Source organism: Psammomys obesus, unplaced genomic scaffold (genome assembly GCF_907164565.1).
Source record: "Psammomys obesus unplaced genomic scaffold, mPsaObe1.curated_primary_1811, whole genome shotgun sequence".
Lineage (NCBI taxonomy): Eukaryota > Metazoa > Chordata > Mammalia > Rodentia > Muridae > Psammomys > Psammomys obesus.
The window spans coordinates 10895116-10915766 of NW_026596079.1; the positions used below are offsets into that span (position 1 = coordinate 10895116).

Genomic DNA, 20651 nt, shown 5'->3' on the forward strand with positions numbered 1-20651 from the left:
CACTAGGGGGCAATAAATAGCTAAATATAAGGTAATCTCATGTTTGAATTTCTCAAACACATCTTATGAATATATGATTAAAAATACCATTTTAAAATGTCCCTTAGGAAATAAAATTTTAGTAGTGATAAGGTGGCCAGAAAGGTATACATCGTTATGGTATCTTTCTATCTAAGGCATCACAGAGTGATAAATGGTTTGGATTATAATGAGGAGAAATTACAGTCAGGTAAGACACATCTGAGAAAATGATCGCTAAGCCTTTCCTCATCCTTCCTTCTCTAAGGACCCATAACTCACATGCTTGCTTTCAACATGTGCACCAGCTGGGGGGGTCTGCAAACTCCTGCTTAAGGTTCTGCACACTCTGCCCACCACTGAGTAAATGCACTGACTCTCCATTACCAACATCCCATAATAATTCTCTGAATTAGGTTACCAGTGGTGCCCAAACTAGTATCCTTTATCAGAATCATTTTGATTTTAACTAAACCAAGTCTTTTAACATTAGTCAAAGTGCTCAATAATACAGCAGTGTACAGAACAGAGGCCTTGCCCTCCTGCCTGCCCTCTAATAAGATAACAAAGAAAAAAGGGAGTGAATTTCAGTGTGGTGGTGCACACCTTGAATCCCAACACTCAGGACGAAGAGGCAAGAGGATCTCTGAGTTTGTGGCCAACTGTCTACACAGCAAGTTCCAGAATGGCCAGGATAACATAGAGAGACCTTGTATTGAAAAAAATGAAAACTTAGAATAAAAATGAAAATATAAGGAATCCGAAGTAGAATGGGAGGATTGAGGTTTAATAATTTAAGTCCACCCAGGGAGAGCCTTGAGTAAAGTGAGGAAAAACCTGCATACACTGAGATGAGTCTGGAGTCTTTAGGAATTTCTCTAGGTTGAGAATGTATCTTTTCACATGTACTTAAGAGCATGCCCAGCGTGTTCAGGAGACAGGAAGAAGATCCATGTGACTGAACTAGAAAGTAGGAGAAAAAGCCAGGATGACAGAAACTAAAACAGGCGGGGTATGTCAAATGGGTCATCCTGGGCAAGGGTAAGGATTCTGAATTTTAACCACTGCCATCCTGCAAATTCAGTTGAATGCTGTATGTTCTAACATAAATGGAAAACGGTTTCAGGAGCATCTTTCATGCCTTTTGATAATCATTATGAAGTACAGAAGCACAATATTCAGCAAATTCTTCTATAAATTATGTAAGTCATGAAGTAAAACAGTACATACTCAGTTCGTATTTCTGGATCACTATGACAGGAATGACACATTGCACTGAATCGAGATACAAAGAAGTCATAACGTCTATGATAGGACGGTGTATCTTCTTCAATATTTGCAAATTTGACAAACTAAAAAACAAAAATAACAATACAAACAAAATATGTCACCTTTTCAAAGTGAGTAAACACATTTACCTTCCTTATCTATTACACTAACAAGCAACAACCAAATAAGCAAATGGAACACAAGGAACACCAAATACTGAATACGAACAAAAGGAATTTATAATAATGAACTTTTAGAAAACCAATGATACAGCTTTCTAAATAAACAAAACCTTGCAACCCGGCTGATTTTCTCAAAGACGTTTACTTTTTTTTTTTTTCATATTTTTCAAATTTGCTATCCTAAACATATCACTTTTGAAATAGAAGAGCTAGAAACAAAACATAAATGGACACTAAGACCTACTGTAAATGTGAGGTAGAACTCTTTAAATACAAATCTTCATTCGTTTGTTATTTATTGAAAGTCATAAATATACAGATAATCTAAGTAACTTTATGGCAGGTAGCTTCTACGTGCCCTAATATATAAAGAATATAAAATGTGAAGTCACACCAGAGGGGCCCTCCCAGTTCATAGAAATTCTAATTCTACAAACCAGAAGTTCTTTTGTTTTAGTTTCTTAAGTGGGATGGAGGACAATAGAAAAAGGCACATATACTAAGCTCTGTCCTCCACCTGAGTATGCTTTCACACATACATACTCATGCCAAAAAAAAAACCTAAAACATAAAAATATAAAATTTAAAATAGAAAATAGATGTGCTTCAAAAGGCACAATGATGGTAGTAGCATACAATCCTTTAGATGCAGTGTTTCTCATGCTAAACACTAATCAGGGGCTGGATAAAGCTTTTGCTGTAGGACCTTCTCCAGCGACTGCAGGATATTGAGCAGTACTCCCACCTACAGGATTACACCTACATTTCAGTCTCCACTGTACAACCCAAAATGTCTTCAGACACTTGCCAGACATGGGAGGACAGACAGGGAGGTGTGCCCTGGATGAGGGCTGATGCTTTACTGTAATGACTAATTTTACTGACTGTTCCCTCTGGATATCCTTTAACAATATTTAAATAAAATTATTAAGATGAAGGATGAGGCTTGAAATAGTGGAAAGGGTCAACCAAGTAAAAACATGAAAGCAATCTCCACTTTCCCTGAGTCGTAGTACACACAAGTGATGTGGTCCTATTACAAACTATATAAAAACAAGCTCTAGAGTAAGGCCTGGGACTGAATCTCCTCAGAGGCAGAACATTCTTTTTGTCTACTGACAAATTATTTAACTGTGGTTCTAAACATATAAAACAGAAATATTAATTTCAATTTTGAACTAAATTATGTAATATATTTGAAAAGCCTAGTATGCACCATGTTGTTTCTCTAAAAGCATAAATAAAATAAAGTTGAACCAAACTTGCACAGTGTTCACTTCATAACTATAACAGTACTATTATTTTAAATAAGCTATGTTTTAGTTTTTTCTGTTTATGTATGTAAGTGTATGTACATGTGTCCATGTGTGTACATAGAGACCAAAGGAGGATATCTGTGTGGTGTTCCGTCACACTCTGCTTTATTCTCTGCAGACAGGATCTTTGATTGAATCTGGAGCAAGGATGGGGGCCAAAAAGACACAGGGAAAACCTCCCGTCATAGTTCAATACAGTGCTGGGATCACAGGCACACGAGACCGACCTTACCAGGCTTGTTATTTGGACCCTGGGGATTCGAACTTCAGTCCTCATGCTTGTGCAGTGCCCATCTCTCCAGGCCTGCTCACAAAGTTATTATATGACACATACCCCTTATTCAGCTTTGGAATCCAAAGTATTTCAGACCTTAGAACATTTACATAGAATGCATGGGATATCTGTCCAACTTTGCCATGAAGGATCTTTAATATGACTATCCTATTACAGAGCTCAAAGAGTTATGGGTTTTGGAGCAATTCTGATTTCAGATTAGAAATGATTAAAGTGCATCTATAAGGACTTTATGAATATTTTAAACATTTTTGAATCAGTGGGTATTATGTATTATCTTTTATACTTTTTATTTTTGAAGTTATTTACAACAAAAAGGAATAAGAAGTTTCTGGTATAATATCTTTTTAAAGCGTTCAATATGTTATTAATTCTTTAAAAAATTTTATGTATGAATTAGATGTATTTTAATCATATTCACCATCCATTCCTCTCAAATTCACTCCTACTCCCTTACACCCACTTCCAACTTCATGTCTTTTTTGTTGATGTTGTTCCCCCTAGCAAAATTTCTGAAACAAAAGAGAACCTAAATAAATTTTGGCTATTATTGTCTTACTGGACCTAGAGCATAAAAAGGTAAATGTCACAAGTAAAATAAAATGCACAAATTCTTTGATGATATAAGGTACTCAATACCACTACAAAAGTAAAATTAGACTCTCAGCAAATAGATTTGAAAAACTGACCAAGATAATAGAGCATTTGATTTAATACATTCACTAAAGGTAGGGTATGAGGATTTTTGTCTTTTGCCTAAACGTGTCACTAACGTAATACTAATGGGTTTGCTGGCTACAAGCAAAGAAACTTCTGGGAATGCACATTTACCCCCTCCAAACTACCGTTAGCTATTAAGCCATCTTCCCTAAACTTCCTCATCTAATTGTAGAGGAAATAGGAGAAGCCTTCAGAAGCTATCATGCCTGAAAGTAAGCCCATTATATCACCTAACCGCATCTGGGAATATCCACTATTTGTCCCTGAGATAAAAGGGCAAAATCATGATAGGGGTTTTAAATGAATTATACGATTACACAACCGAGATTTTGTAACAGTCTACTATGATCAAAACTAATAATGTTATATCCTGCTCTAGGAGTTTCCCACACACATAGATCTCATCAGGCTGAAACTATTGTTTTCATTTCACAGATGAGAAACTGAAACAAAGATTAGCTAACTTGCCTAAACTACAGGCTATAGGTATACATGCAACAGAGAATGAGATCCACAGTGGGAGTCATAACCTACATTATTCTTCCTGTATCTGAAATTTCACCTATGGTAATCTGAATGAGAATGGCCCGAAAGGCTCTTGTGTTTAAATGCTTAGTCCCCAGGTAGTAGAATTGTTTGGAAAGGATTAGGTGTTGTGGTTTTGTTGTAGGGGCATGGTCTTGTTGGAGGAGGTGTAACTTGGGGAAGCTTTGAGGTTTCAAAACCCTAGGTCAGTCAGTGTCTCTCATTCTGTCTGTGGATCTAGATGAAAGCTCTCAGGTATTGCTCCCTGGTCGTGACTGTTTGCTTCCTACCATGACGATAATGGACTAACCCTCTAAAATTGTAAGCAAGCACCCAATTAAATGCTTTCTTCTATAAGAGGCCTTAGCCATGATGTCTCTTCACATCAATAGAACAGTAATTAAGACAATGTCTAAACAAGTCACATGATTCTAGTAGTTTTTAGTAAACTACGGGTAGGAATACAAAATATTCATGTAGGCTGAATAACTTAAAGCTTCCTCAGAAAGACTGAAAATATAGAACAAAAGCAGAATAAAAGATAAAAATGTAACTATTTTATTTTATTATCACAGCACGCTATTTTCCATCTTTTATTTTAAAACTATGCTCAAGACAGAAGGAAATGAATACAGTCAGAAGAAACAATTCAGAAGTGGGGTGAGGAGAGAAACAAAAACTCTGGTTTCACAGCAGGATACCAGAAAAATAGTATATTCAGCAAGTAATAATGGAGTATATGAATGAATATATGAATATAGACAAAACTGAACCTCTAAGTCATATGTAACCATATGCAACATAGCTCAAAGTAGATAACAGAACTGAATTATAAAAGTCTGGGTTAGGAAGTATTTCTTATAAAGACTATTAAAAGCACATTAAAAAGTGACCAAAAAAATGAATGAGACTTCATCAAAGCAACCCATCAATAAAGTATAAAGCAAACCATATAATTAGAAAAAATACTGTAAGTCATATATCTGAAAAGGACTTGTATCAAGAATAGATGAAGAATTTTAAGAGAAATCTAATTTTAAAAATAAGAAATTAGATAGACATATATTCAGAGATAGGCAGAAAACCTGTAATACCAAGAAGCTTTAAGGAAAACAAAAAACCAAAAGCACAATGAATCTTCACTTTTTTGACTATTGTGAACACTGGTTTACAAGTCTATGCACTTGTAAACCTGTCTGAAGACACAGGTTTTCACTCAGGTGATACATGCTAAGCAGTGGAACAGTTGAGTCATACAACAGTGTAAGTGTTTGTGATGTCCATGTATCTCAACAAAGCTCTAAAGTAAAACAGTAGCATGCAAGGTTAACACTGTAATGAGCAATTCAGAAAAAATAAAACTGACAAGAATAGACGCGTGTAGAGGCAAGGCTTCCATGTTGGTGGAGTAATATCACAGGCTCTATAAAGAGCAACACACTGAAGACAGGTGTGTTAGTCACTGTCATGTGTACTGGGTGTACAAATGCCCTGATTTCTATCAGAGTCATTCTAAGAGGAGGTTAACTCTAGCAGTGCTGATTATCTTAGTAGGAAAATAATAACTTCACTTACAGAATTTGTTCCAAGTACTTGAAGCTTTGGTTCCCCTGATTCTAGGAGCTTTGCTACCATATGAAGGAAGCTTTCTACAAACGGCTTGATGCTTTGAGAATGACAGGCCATAAGAAGCTGGTCCAAAGCCTCCATAGCAATTAGCACATACCTAAATTAAAGGAAAAAAAAAAAAAAAAAAAACAATGTCAAAGCATTTCCAGCACTCTTAATTCTCCTAAGTGCTTTTCATTGGAATAATTGGGTTTACTTAGATGCACAAAGTTAAGAAAAGCAAAGTAAACTAAGTAAAATCCAGTTTTAGACATAAAAGTCCAAGTAACACTTTGGCTTGTTGTGCTTCTGCTCTTTCACTTAGGACATTTCATGGGTTTGTACAGGTAGTTTGAAAGTTGATCATTGAAAGTCAACTAAAATAAAATCTGTATTTACTTTATAAAATCTTTAAAACCTGCTGATTTAAAAAGTGATATACACTCTGATGAAGTACACCAAAGCTAGACTGTACTATTCTATTTTCTCCAGGAAACCTCAGAGCTACTGTGATGTTACTTTTGTGTATCTGCCTTGAACACTGTAGACATTTTCCATGCTTTTAACCATATTTATTTGAATATGTTCTGAATAGTACTACAAATTATCTCTTTCTCCAAAATGATCACTTATATTTGTAAATAAAAATATTACTTATTGGGCTGGAGAGATGGCTCAGAGGTTAAGAGCACTGTCTGCTCTTCCAAAGGTCCTGAGTTCAATTCCCAGCAACCACATGGTGGTTCACAACCATCTATAATGAGATCTGGTGCCCTCTTCTGGTGTGCAGGTGTACATGCAGACAGAACATTGTACATATAGTAAATAAATAAATCTTTAAAAAATTACTTATTTATATGTATATACTTATATGTAAGTATATATATATATTTATTGTGAATAAAAATATATTTACTTATATTTAAAAATAAAATAGTGCCAGAAAAACAGAGCAATATAAGAGAATATGTCAATAAAATTTACTTTATAAGTCAACAGGTGTTAAAGGTTTTATAAAATAAAATTTCAATTCCATTTTAGTTAACTTTCAGAGATCAACTTTCAAACTGCCTGTACAAAACTATGAAATGTTCTAAGAGGTGACAGAACAGAGGTACAACAAGCCGTAATGTCACTTGAAAAACAGAGTACTCTAAGAAACTAGGCTGATACAACAGAAAGTACTTTCAGTGCAAACTGCAAAGCTGTTGCTGTTCATGCAAAGAACGGTTACAAGGGAATTCCCTTATCAGCAGACACTGGAACAAGCAGGGCAGTCCCAAATCAGGCTACTTATACCATCTGCACTTCAAGATATAAGCCTGACATGCCTCATTTTCACTCGACTATGTCAAAAATCCATCGGGTAACTGGATCTTGCTTTGTTTTCAATTTAGACATCAATTTTTAAACACAGTATCACACCTTTAGAACTATTTTCCATTATAAGTACAAAACTAGCAGATGCTAAAGCTAGAGGCAATGGTTTATAACATGAATTTCTGCATAAAATCTGAGCCACAGTAAAACGCAGCTGCAGCAGTTATATGGGTCTCATACTTTTCTTAGCATGTTGTTACAAAGTTTTATCTTCTGTGTATTGTTTTTGCCTGACTACCTGGCACAAAAAATTTACAAGATGACTGTGCCTATAAAGGTTTTCCTAAGATAAAAGATTATTAGCAGTAATTCACGTTCTTACCCAGAGCGATGTCTGACAACATCCCTGCTCAGCCTCTCTGCCAGATAGGCACCTATTCGATCAAGCTTCTCAGGCGCAGACACTGCATAAAATGTCAGTTTCTCCATATCAGCTTTAACAAGGCCATCCTGAAATTAATAACAAGTACATTATCTATATTTCTAACTTATTCATTTATTCATATAAAGTGTTACCTGATTTACATCTCATCTTCAAGAACTGTAAATTAATACATATTTGTGATAAAACTTTCTGGGTATAAACTCGCTGGTGCTAATATTAAAAAGTCTACATGTTCATGACTTTTAAAAAGCTAAAGAAATAGCCCACTAAAGCAAAGTACTTAAAGGACCTTCATAAACTACTGTTATTACTTCCCTAGAACTTTCGTAGCCAGAAGTATGTAGGCAATGAAATGTTTTACTTAAAAACAAAAATTGTTTCAATTTAAATGTTTTAAATATTATATATAGCTTGTACACAACAGGGACATACATAAAGCTTTCTCTCACTCTCCAGAGCAGAGGACTGAACCCAAAGCTTGCCAAGTAAGAGGTCTACCAAGAAACTAAATCCCAGTCCCTATCTATAGCTTTTTAAATGATTCAGAAGTAGCTAGTATCATAAAAATATGCTGTGATTAATCAATTAAAACATTCAAAACTGTGTTAAGTTAGTATCAGTACATCCCTGATATGGACATCATCTCTTACTATCTTCTAAAGATGATTCCAATGATTTTTTTTTTTTTTGCTTATTTTTTTTTGAGACAAGGTCTCTTTTTTTAATTTTTATTTTATTTTTAATTATACTTTATTTACTTTGTATACCCCCTTTAGTTCCCTCCCTCCTCCCCTCCCAACCCCTCCCCTTTCTCCATGCATGTCCCTCCCCATGTCCACTGGTAGGGGAGGGTTGAGATAAGGTCTCTTTACATAGCCCTGGCTGTTCTGGTATTCACTACCTAGACCAGGCTGACCATGAACTCACTGAGATTTGCCTGCCTCTGCTTCCAAGTACTGTGGTTAACGGTGGGCACAACCATAAATGGCCTAATAATGCTTATCTTAATGCTAGTGAGTAAGCCATCACCCTCAATTTCTTGGCTAGGCATAGTCTAAGTCAGATAGGCAGTTATGTTGGATAATGATAAAATTAATAATTTTGTAAGTCCGTGTTCTCATCCTTATCTGCCCACTGGACAGCCTCTGGCTCTCCCTTCAGTGAAGTTATACAACTTTCTCTCTTTAACTAGAACCTGCTACTCTGCAGCCAGACTGCAACTCAGCTGGTGTGCATGACTTCTCTCACTCAGCTTATCTCCTAATAGTAGAGGGGCTTTCCTCTAGCTCTCAGCTTCCTCTAAACTTTTCATACCTTCTCCAACATGCCCTCCACTAGCTCTCCAGAGATGGGCTGGGATACTTCCATTTATGGAGTATCTTTTAGCTCAGGGGGCTTATCTTCACTGTTATATTTTAGCACAAAACGAAAAAGGAAACCATGCACCTATCATTTCAGATTTGTACCTAACATCTGAAAAAGGTAAGCAAGCAAGGGAAATATAAAAATTAAAAAGAAAAGCTTAATAGTTCAAATAATGAGATGTGGGGATAAAAGAGAAATGAAATGAGGGAAACCTTAGGGAGGTCAGCAGGGGGCAGAATGGGTCAGCAAAGAGAAGGATCAGTAGATGTAGATCAAATTACTTTTGGATCTTCTGGGAATATGTTGTCCACCAGACGTTTGTAGCGAGGACGCAAAGCAGAGCAACAGCAACATACTCCTGTTTTAAATATTAAAAAAAAAAAAAAAAGAGTATAAGGATTAACACTGTAATATGACCCAGAAATCCATGTTTCTGAATACTTACTGTCCCTTTAAGGATATGCTTTAACTGGAACCAAAAGAAAAGGCATGCAAATTAAGTTAATTTTTTTCTCTTCCTCAAACTCAGGAGTTGCTAAAATTAGATGAACACATACACCCCTCACATCAAATGGGTTAAGTAAATTAATAGGCCACATCTGCCTTTATCTTCCTCTGCCCACCTCCAACCTTCACCTGCATGTTTCATCTACTTTATTGCAGCCGTAACAGTCGCCCTGCTATTTCAGTAAGTTAGGAACCGCTCCTGTTTCCTCTGCCTAGAATATTGCCAAACTAACTCATTTAAATCTTTGGCCACGCTGACTCTCTTCCAAATTTGCTAAAAGTGCTTATCACCCAACATACTAAATAATTTACCTAGTGTACATATAGGTTATCATCAGGCTGTCTTCACCAGAATATAAGCTCTAAGAAGGCAGAAATCATTCTTTTGCTTACTGGTAGGTAAATCCCAAACTGCTGACACAAGACACAGTAGGCACTGGGATAGTCTGTTTCATAGAAATAAGACTAACAGACAGAAAAAGGTGTGAATAACCTAGGAGAGCAGGCTAAACAAGATAACAAACAGAAAGAAAAAGGCATAGGTGACCTAGAAGGGGCTTTACCCAGTACTTCTGTGAATGGCTACATCACTTGGGCAAGGCACTTTAGCTATTTGGAAAGAACCATGAATGAGATGCACCAATCAGTTTTCTTACCCTGCACACCAATAACTTAATAGGGATATTGGCCTTGAGATATGTTAAAATGGTTCCCCTGACTTATGAGTTCAAGTGGAAAGTCTCTGTTGCTATGCACTTAAATATATTTAGAAACCAAGATCAGATATAGAGAACATTTGAAATAGAAGAAAATTTGTTCAGTAAGCAGAACCTTTGCAAAGGATCAAGCAACACTAAATTAAAAGCAATTTTCTGAAGATCTTAAATTCTTTATGAAGTCTGTGCTATTTACTAATTGTCAACTGACTGACTGTTCAAAACAGACCAAAGGGGGATGTGAGGGAATAGCATAAAGTGAGCCTACGTTTGCCATAAAGTCAGATTTAAAGTAATGATAAACAAGAGTGTATCTAAAGATGATCTGTCCCTCATCCTTCATAATCAGAAATCACTGTGTAAATATCACTGAGCATTCCTAGCAAACAAAGTTTGATTATCATAACTATTTCATAGAGGCAAGAATCTGAGGGGGGAGAGGTGCTGGAACGCCAGCTCACTGGTTAAGAGTGCTGCCTCCTCCTGTTCCATTCCCAGCATCCACATGGTAGCTCAAAACTGTCTGTAACTTCAGTCCCAGCGGATCCAATATCCTCTTCTGGTTTCCAGGGGTAATAGACATGTACATAGGGCACAGACATACATGCAGGCAAACATATTTACTTAAAATAATGAAAGAAAAAACACGTGTTGATGATGCAGGTCATTAACCCCAATACTCAGAAGAGGCAGGCAGATCTCTGTGAATTCAAGGACATTCTGTTCTACAAAGAGAGTTCCAGAAGAGTCAAGACTGTTACATAGAGAAACCTTGTCTTGAAAATCCAAAAAAGAAAAAAAAAAAAAACTTTTTAATTAATTCCTTTTTTATTAATTACAATGTATTCATTTTGTATCCCAGCTGTAGCCCCTTTCCTCATCCCCTCCCAATTCCACTCTTCCTCTTCTCCTCCCATGCCCCTCCCCAAGTTCACTGATAAGAGAGGTTCTCCTCCCCTTCCATCTGACCCAAGCCTATCAGGTCTCATCAGGACTGGCTGCACTGTCTTTCTCTGTGGCCTGGTAAGGCTGATCCCCACTCTGGTGGGAGGTGATCAAAGAGCCATCCACTGAGTTCATGTCAGAGACAGTCCTTGTTCCCCTTACAAGGTTACCCACTTGCATACTGAGCTGCCATGGGCTACATCTGTGCAGGGGTTCTTGGTTATCTCCATGAATGGTCCTTGGTTGGAGTATCAGTCTCAGAAAAGACCCCTGTGCCTAGATTTTTTTTTCTATTGCTCTCCTTGTGTAGCTCCTGTCCTCTCCAGGTCTTTCTATCTCCCCCTTCTTTCATAACATTCCCTGCTCTCTGCCCAAAATTTGGCTGAGTTTCAGCATCTGCTTTAATACCCTGCTGGGTAGCATCTTTCAGAGGTCCTCTGTGGGTAGGTTCCTGTCCTGTTCCCTGTTTTCTCCCTCTTCCGATGTCCATCCTGTTTGCCTTTCTGAATGAGATCAAAACCTCAAGTGACAACACGTGCTGGACAGTATGTGGAGAAAGGGGAACCCTCCTCCATTGCTGGTGTTAATGTTAACTTATACAACCACTTTGAAAATAAATCTGGCGCTTTCTCAGACAATTAGGAATAGTGCTACCTCAAGATGCAGCTATATCACTCCTGGGCATATATCCAAAAAACGCTCAAGTATACAACAAGGACATTTTCTCAACTATGTTCACAGCAGCTTTATTTGTAATAGCCAGAAGCTGGAAATAACCCAGATACCCCTCAATGAAGGAATGGATGCAGAAATTGTGGTACACTTACATAATGGAATACTAATCAGCAATTAAAAGCAAGGAAATCATTAAATTTGCAGGCAAATGGTGGGATCTAGAAAAGATCATCCTGAGTGAGGCATCCCAGAAGCAGAAAGACACACATGATATATACTCACTTATAAGTGGATATCAGAAATAAAATATAGAACACACATACTAAAATCTGTACACCTAAAGAAGCTGAGCAAGAAGGAGGGCCTTGGTTAAGATCCTTGGTTAAGACCAATCCTCATTTAGAAAGAAAGAAAAATTTTAATGTTAAAAGAGTCTGCAGCAAAAGAAATCAGTATAAGAGAAAAAAAGAAATCACTAACTTGGTTAATATTAATGGCTGGATAACAATTCTATGTCTAAACCTAAAATTGCAAGCTTTTTCTTACACTGCAGATATAATAAAATGTAAGAAGTGTATTTTCTGAGGAAGTTAAAAACTGTCTTAAGGCGGTGCCGGGAGGACTCTCATTCTGAGCAGCAGCAGCAGGATTAGCACAGTGACCAGCAATCAGAACTCGCGGCCATAAAACACAGTCATTGTGCCTCCCAGGCAAAGAGGATGGACATCAGAAGAAGAAAACAGGAAACAACCTAGGAACCTGCCACAGAGGGCATCTGAAAGCCTCTGCCCTGCAGACTATCAAAACAGATGCTGAGCCTGATGGCCAACTGGCAAGCAGGGTGAATGGAATTTTATGTAAGAAGTGGGAAATAGTAAGAGCTGGAGAGGACAGGAACTCCACAAGGAGAGCAACAGAACAAGAAAATTTGAACACAGGGAACTTCCCAAAGACTCATACTCCAACCAAGGACTATTCATGGAGATAACCTAGAACCCCTGCACAGATGTAGCCCATGGCAGTTTAGTGTCCAAGTGGCTTACATAGTGATGGGAAGAGGGACTGCTTCTGACATAATCTGATTGGCCTGCTCTTTGATCACCTCCCCCTGAGTGGGGAGCAGCCTTACCAGGCCACAGAAGAAGACAATGCAGCCATTCCTGATGTGATCTGATAGACTAAGATCAGAAGGAAGGAGAGGAGGACCTCCCCTATCAGTGGACGTGGGGAGGAGCATGCATGAAGAAAGGGGAGGTAGGGTGGGATCGGGAGGGGAGGAGGGAGGGGCTTATGGGGGGATACAAAATGAATAAAGTGTAATTAATAATAATAATAAAAGAAAAGAAAAAAATTGAAATAAAAAAACTGTCTTAAAAACAGCAAACAATCTAGAAATACATACTACTTGGGCAGTTTATCTGATAATATTAAATGTTAGCCACCGTTCAAAAGGGTTTTCTAATAAGAAAAAAATACAAATAATCCAAATACCAGAGTTAAGTTTTCACATTAACAAAAATATCTGAATACTTAAACCCCAAAACAAAACAATAGTACTGAGTACTGAGTACTCCTTGGGATATAGACAACCAAATTAGCACAAAGCAAAGTCCTACTTCTGATAATAAACTAAGGTCAAATGTGTACCATGCTACTGCCATACAGTCACTGAGGTGCTGTGATGATGATAAAGCCAACAATCTACTGAGAAGACTGAGGGACACACTTGGCCAACACTAGTGGAAGGACTGGTAAAGGACTGGCAATGAAGCCACACACAGCTCGTAATGCCCTAAGTCTCCTTCACATTGTGGTACTGACTTTGAGAAGATTCTCAGCAAACTAACTTCACTCACATGGACACTTCCTGCTGTTGAGAGAACCTAAAAATAAATTTGAATTTGTACTGCAATAATCCTGGTCCTCACTTTCAGGAAACCCTGACCTACTATGACTGCAGATAAGAAAAGAGAAAAGTACAAAAGACATAAGCAATCAGCCAGCCAGGGAGGACACTTATCTACCTACATCTAAGTTCTCTCCTTATAGAACAATAACTTGACCATAAGTATTACCTACATTAATAAGTACTTAATTAAATGTATATTACACTCACATTAAGGAAGCATCTAAGAAAACTGTAACTATTATTAATGATAAGTGAAAGTGGTATCACAATAAGAGTACGCAGATGGAGATGGAAAATCTTTTAGAGACTACTGGCAACAGTGTGAAAACTGTCGTAAATTAATCATCAGTACATGTCATAAAGGGGTCACAACAACTTCAATAATGAATAAGGACAAAGAGAGGCAACTGCTATGTTCAGAACATGAGCTGTACAGCACTGTACTCAGGAGTTCACAGCATGATTCCTCTAGCAAGTTACGGATGTGGTTATTACTACAGCAAGATTCACGGCAGCTGATCTACCCCAAACTGCAGAGCTGGTAAGAAAAGAGTGCACTACAACACTAGCCCACATCTGATGTTTGAAGCAACTGCCACAGTAATTCAAGTAGCAATTTCTTTCTACAAACCTTACTGCAGTGATAGACACACCTCAAGGAGAGGAATGTACTGCCACTTTAGGGACTGAATAATCAGAGACTTTCTCAGAAAAGCTTCAAACACTTTCCAACTATTTATATAAATGAAAACACACACAAATGTGACACAGGAAATTAGCTCAAAAATTACAATTTACTCAAGTTTCTGAAAATTATGCAAAATTACATAGTAAAAACAGTATGGCAATAAAAATTATAGAAGCAATTATTCTAAATAGTCAAATAAATGAATACCGTATTATAAACACAGCAAACATGTAAGATAAGAATCACTAGACCTACTTAGGTAAAGACATGTGGTTGACTGCCTTGGTGAAGTAAACTCATAAGGTTTCTCCAGTTCAGCCACAGGCACCTGAACATAGTTCTTCATGTTGCCAGACTGTTCTCTAGTCCATCTTACTGCTTTGTGATCCTGTGGCCTGCTGTTGAGGAAGTACCTGGTTCATTTTACTTGCTAATTAATTAACAAACAGCAGAGTGCCGGGGCTTATCTAAGTTCTTGCTGACATTAAATACAAAGCTATCCAGAACTGGATAATATCCCTATCAAATTCTGGTAATATAATTAGCTTTTAATAAGACCTTAAAATACTTGTATTGCTACTTTAACAAAAATGAGTCTACTCATAGCCCTTTTCCTTACAAATCCTTTCCTTTGCTGATCCTACTTTTTAATCCCTTCCAACAAACTCACTCAAGGCCTAGTAACACCTATGTGAACTTTCCCAGGTTCTCCTTAAAAAAGCAAAGAAACTATGCATATAAACATACAACAAAACAAAAATATAAAGTAAATTGAAGTGTAAAAAATGTGAGTTCTTTGATTAATTCAATTTTGACATATAAGTAAGAGCAAAGAGGTATACAAGAAGCGTTTGGAAGAAGAGAAGGGGTAAATATGTAATTATATTATCTAAAAAGAAAGAACTTTAAAAAGCCATTTTTTCCCTTATGCTACATATGTGGAAGGATCAAGAGAAATAGCTATTCTAACAGGAAATGAAGCCCAAGCACACTAAGAACAGGAGATTACTATTTAAAGCAGAACTAGAAGGTTAAAGAGATGGCTCAGCAGTTAACTGTACTTGATGATTTAAATATCAGCTCCTACATATTAAACTGGGTATCCTGCACTTGACTGTAACCACAGCTCCTGCAAGAGAATCTATCTTCCAGCCACCTAAAGAAACAAGCCTCAGGCTCAGGGAGAGATCCTGACTCAGAGGAATAGGCACAAGATTGATAGAAAGGAAACTAGATGACCTCTTCTGTCTTCTATGAATATGCTCACACTCCCACATATCCATTTAAGAGAACATACATACAATAAATAAACAAACAAACATAATATAACAGCAGAAAGGAAAAAAAAAAACACAGGCTCAGGCAGCATATTCTGGTAGTATGTGGAAATATTTACAGCCAATCTGAGCCTAAGGGAGTGAACAGGAAAACTACTACCTACTTCTCATGGTCTTACGTTCTAACAAGATAAAATTAAAACACTTGTCTTTCTGTTGCATTATTAAATAGTATATGAACCTTTTTCTATCAAGCATTTTCAATTCTTATACATAATACGAGAATTGCCTGACATATTTAAAGGCTATTATATTTCATACCATTTAGGTATGTGCCCATGTGCATGCTTGAGGGGTATATCTGTGTGAGGTGCACCTGTATGTCCATGCATGTGGAGGCCAGAGAACAACATCAGTTGCTGTTCCTCAACACCTTTTTTTTTTTTTTTTTTTCTTTTTTTGCTTTTGAGACAAGGTCTCTCACATGCCTAAATGTCACAAAGATAGCTAGGACTGCTGGCATCAAACCCCTATGATCCTCCTGTCTCTGCCTCCCTAGCACTGAGATTACACGCAAGCCACATCATTTTTTCTTTGTTTTGTTTTGTTTTGTTTTGTTTTCACACTGTTTCTTGGAATCAAACTTATGCCATCAGGACCGGTGAGATGGCTTAGAGTTTAAGAGTGAATACTGCTCTTCCAGACTACCTGTCTGAGTTTGATTCCCTGCACCTACATTAGGTAGGTCACAACTATAATTTCAGTTCCATGGGACTCAATGCTTCTGGACTCCTTGGACACCTTTATGTACTTATTCCCACATAGACACATATACATATACAGAATTTAAAATAAAACAAATTCTTACCAAAAAGAAAAAAAAAGACTCAAGATACCAACCTTCCTGCCAGCCCTACAACTCATACTTTTCAACAGAAAAGGTCATAATCACGCATCTGTCCATTATGCTCTATTCTTATCATAACTACAGCATTGCACTTGTTTATAAGCATGTCTGTCTTTACCAGTAGAACATCAGTCCCTCAAAATCATGTTGGACATTTTGGCATAAATAAAATGTTATTCACCAAATGAACAAGGATACAAAGTTAACTGATTTTAAAAGTATACTTAATAGCTGCTATGTCAGTAATGATAAAGAAACATTCTCTCCACAAAGTACCACCCCCGCCCCCCAAACATCACCAGCAATATGATTTCTCCAATAAATAAGTGACTCTGTCAGCTGAGTAATTTTTAACATCCCAGGCTGATCAAATTAATAATCAAGATGAAAAAGGAAAAAAAAATTTGAAGTTTTAAAAATGTCACCACTTTAAGATCTCCAGCTCTGTGGTACCCAAACCCGTTCGGACGACACTGCTTAAGCTAGTCATTAACTTATTGTCAAAATAAGGTGTTTTGACTCCTAATCAAAATCAGTAATCTTACAGTAGTCCTATTCACCCATGCCATTTCCAGTACACCTCTTGCTCTCTTCTTCAAAGTCTATTCACGTTATGATTTCACTTCATACACATGCACACACATGTAAAAAATAATATTGCATTAAGAATAAAAATTATGGGAATTAAATGGGTGATCACCTACTCAACACAGTGTTTAAAACTTAAGCTCTAAAAAGAGACATGAACATTTGAGGACGAGAAATACTCAGTGTCAAATGGACTGCATGGTCATGAGGGCCACAGAAACTTAGAACAGAGAGAACTCTTATACCTCTAGTTAAGCAAGGTCCTACTGAGGACCCTGTATGTCAACTGGAGTATGAGGGCTCAGTGAAGAAGCAGCAGGACTAAACTCCAAGAATATGTGAGGCAGTGAAATAGAACTGTAAAGAAATAGAACAAGCATGCCTGCAGGGGCATCCTGGGGAAAATCAAAATGTATATTCTAGAGTCATGGCTTTGAAAGGAACACATCCCAAGGAAAGCATGGAAAGAATTTGGTGACTTCATCTAGGTAAAAGGAGAGGGAAAGAAACAAAGTATTACCTTCAGGCCTGTGTTCCTTCTCAAAGGATTTCAATCCATTAGAGGAGTATTTTATTACAAGTCTTTCCACATGTAATTATTTACCACCTCTCCCTTTCCATCTCAATTTCACCACTTGGTTTTTATTCCCGGGCACATAAATCTTATACGTGGAAAGGGCAACAGTACAATGAATGAAATAAAGCACCAAGTCTGTTTAGATGGCCTCCAGGGCAATGCAATTTTTTGCTCTATAAATAAGGAAGCACGTATAAAACTCCTGTATACTTACTTTCTCAAACTACTCTAAGACAGATGCCATCAGCATTTTTTTTAAAAAGATAGCTTTTCTTTTTTAGTCACCCTGCTGTTGATCTCTATCCAACAATTCCCCCCCCCCAATATTATTGCAATTTTAGTTTAAAAAAAAAAAAAGCGCTGGGTACTAGAAACTATTTAAAGGAAGTCAACATATGGATTTATATCTTCATTTAACTATATTATACAGCATACTCACTTGAAATTTTTAAAAATACTCAGCAGAGATACCCAATGATAAAACATTGAATAATCCTGACTTCGAGAAAATAACACAACAGATTTTATTTAAAAACTTTCAGGAACCATCATTTGGGAAAAATCAATGGATGTATTAAAAATCAAAAGATAGAATTTCCTTCTCATTTTATCTGATGCTAGCTCTAACGGCAAATGAATATTCAGGGATCCAGTGAATGACACAGAAGCTGGAGCAGAGCTGTGGCCAGGACAGAAAAAGCCTCCAGTCTCGGCAGCACCTAGTGCATGTACTGCAGCTCACTCCTAATTCTGAAAGTGTGTCCCTGAACCTTGAAAGTCACAGACAAACTTCAAAAATGCTCGGGTGGCAGTCATGGTAAGTTGAGTATACTATTTGTGTTAAGAGATAAGTAGGTGGTCAATTTTATTGTGTGCTGTTTTTTTTCAAACTTGAAAATTAATTACAATAAAGGTTTTTAAAACAAAAATAGATTTTTTAAAAAAAGAGGTAAGAAGATTGCACAGACCTAAAAACAAAAATGTTATTCTGCATGTGTATTTAATATTAATGTCCTCTACATAATGTTAGCAGCACTAATAGAAGTACTTAAAGAATTAACACTCCAAACGTAATTGCTTATAGCAGTTAAGTAACCAATGGCTTTTCTCTCTAATCCAAACCACTACACATTGCAGAATTGGTATGTAGAGGAGGGAGTTCTGTAATTATCTAAGATAAAGGTTAGGAACCATGGTTTAAAAGAAAAAGAGGAAAGGCAAAAGACTACAAAAATTTTATGTTGGAATTGAGAAAATGAAATATTAAATCCTCAAGCACCTATTTCAGCCACTAAAAACACTAGCTAGCAAAAAAAGAAAAAAGGGTGAGGAAACTACCCATTAGCTTCAAAAAGAAATGTAATGTCCAGTTAGAGAAATCTGGAGAGAGTCAAGGGGACCGCTCCCTGTCTTTTGGAGACTATATTAACACATCAGACTCTCAGAGCTCTCTTCTGAAATTTAGCTTTTAACTTCTCAGAGCAAATCTTGTTAAATACATAAAATGCCAAAAGTAGCCAAAAATACAGCAATTGATAACATTAACAATAAAAGGCAAAGTGTTTATCCAAGGGCTAGTGACAACTTCCTTTAATTTGAAAAAGCAAAGAAAATGAATTTACAACTTTGCCTCTATTCAATTTGCTTATAAATTACATATTCCTATAAAAGACTCTTAAGCTTTCTCACTTAAGTGAACGTTCATGACGCACACAGAACTTGGGAGTTTTCTACCCCAGAACTGAGATTACAAATCCATGCTTTGCATCTGGCTGGGTTTTTAGTTTTGTTTTGGTTTTGGTTTTGGTTTTTCAAGACACACAGGGTTTCTCTGTATAGCCTTGGCTGTCTTGGACTCGCTTTGTAGACCAGGCTGACCTCGAACTCAAGAGATCCACCTACCTCTGCCTCCCTGAGTTCTGGGATTACAGGCATGCACAACCATGCCCAGCATATCTGGCTGTTTTGATGTGGGCACTATGGGCTGAACTCTGGTCCTCACTCTTGCACAGTGGCCAGCTTATCATGGGAGCCATCTCTTCAAACCCACTTCAAGGATTTCTGAAGTGGTTTGTATGTGGGTACCTAGACATAAGCTAGAAGACCAGGAATTCTCCATCATATCAAATTGTACAAGAGTAATAACTTAATGATACAGTTTGAACTTTCAACAGCTCTAAATTTTAACTACATTATTAAACAACTACATTATAAAAAACAACTTTATTAACAGTCTTTTATGTAGAAAATAGAAAAATGTTCAAATAAAATAAAGATGCTAATAGCACTGCTTTATCAGAGTATACCTAACATTAAAGGACTACAAAATGCTTACATTAAATTCAAAATACCCATAAACAATGATGCTACAAGGTCAATACAAAGAGGCCCAGAAGTCCAAAACTCAAGGTTTCAACAGCAGAGAGTGTTCCTGAAAATTACGTTGGGATCAAGGGCACAGACTTTGGCCATCTTAGGCAAATCAAGACCTCAGATTATCCAATTTCATCTTTTTAAATACTGAGACACTCCTAAAGGCAATAAACAAAGTAGTCAAATTCTTAAGTATGCTTAATAGTGAGAAAAAGAAGCAATAATCCAGCCAGGACCGAGGAAGACAGGAAGTTCAAAAAAAGAAACCCAGGAAACAAAACGAGACCTGTAAGCATTTACCTAGCCTTAACTGTTCTGTTTTTTCTGGTATACAAGAACTATAACCATAGGATATCAAATAATGGAGTAAGTTCTGTAGATGACTCATTATAATGTGAAATAGCCACATGTTCAAGGTTCTACAGC

The 20651-nt window shown here is 37.0% G+C and overlaps 1 protein-coding gene across 2 annotated transcripts in view; it reads right to left on the reverse strand.

Annotated features, from left to right (window-relative positions):
• Window positions 1-20651, reverse strand: part of Efr3a (EFR3 homolog A) — an 89683-nt gene that overhangs the window by 49102 nt on the left and 19930 nt on the right. Inside the window, exons 2-5 of one of the 2 annotated variants that reach the window (XM_055626465.1) lie at window positions 9345-9421; window positions 7636-7763; window positions 5901-6051; window positions 1249-1370 (exon numbers count right to left, since the gene is read on the reverse strand). In XM_055626465.1, the coding sequence (XP_055482440.1) occupies window positions 1249-1370; window positions 5901-6051; window positions 7636-7763; window positions 9345-9421 (478 nt within the window). Of the gene's footprint in view, window positions 1-1248; window positions 1371-5900; window positions 6052-7635; window positions 7764-9275; window positions 9422-20651 lie in introns of those variants that run through there. The other variant, XM_055626466.1, reaches the window with a different exon arrangement.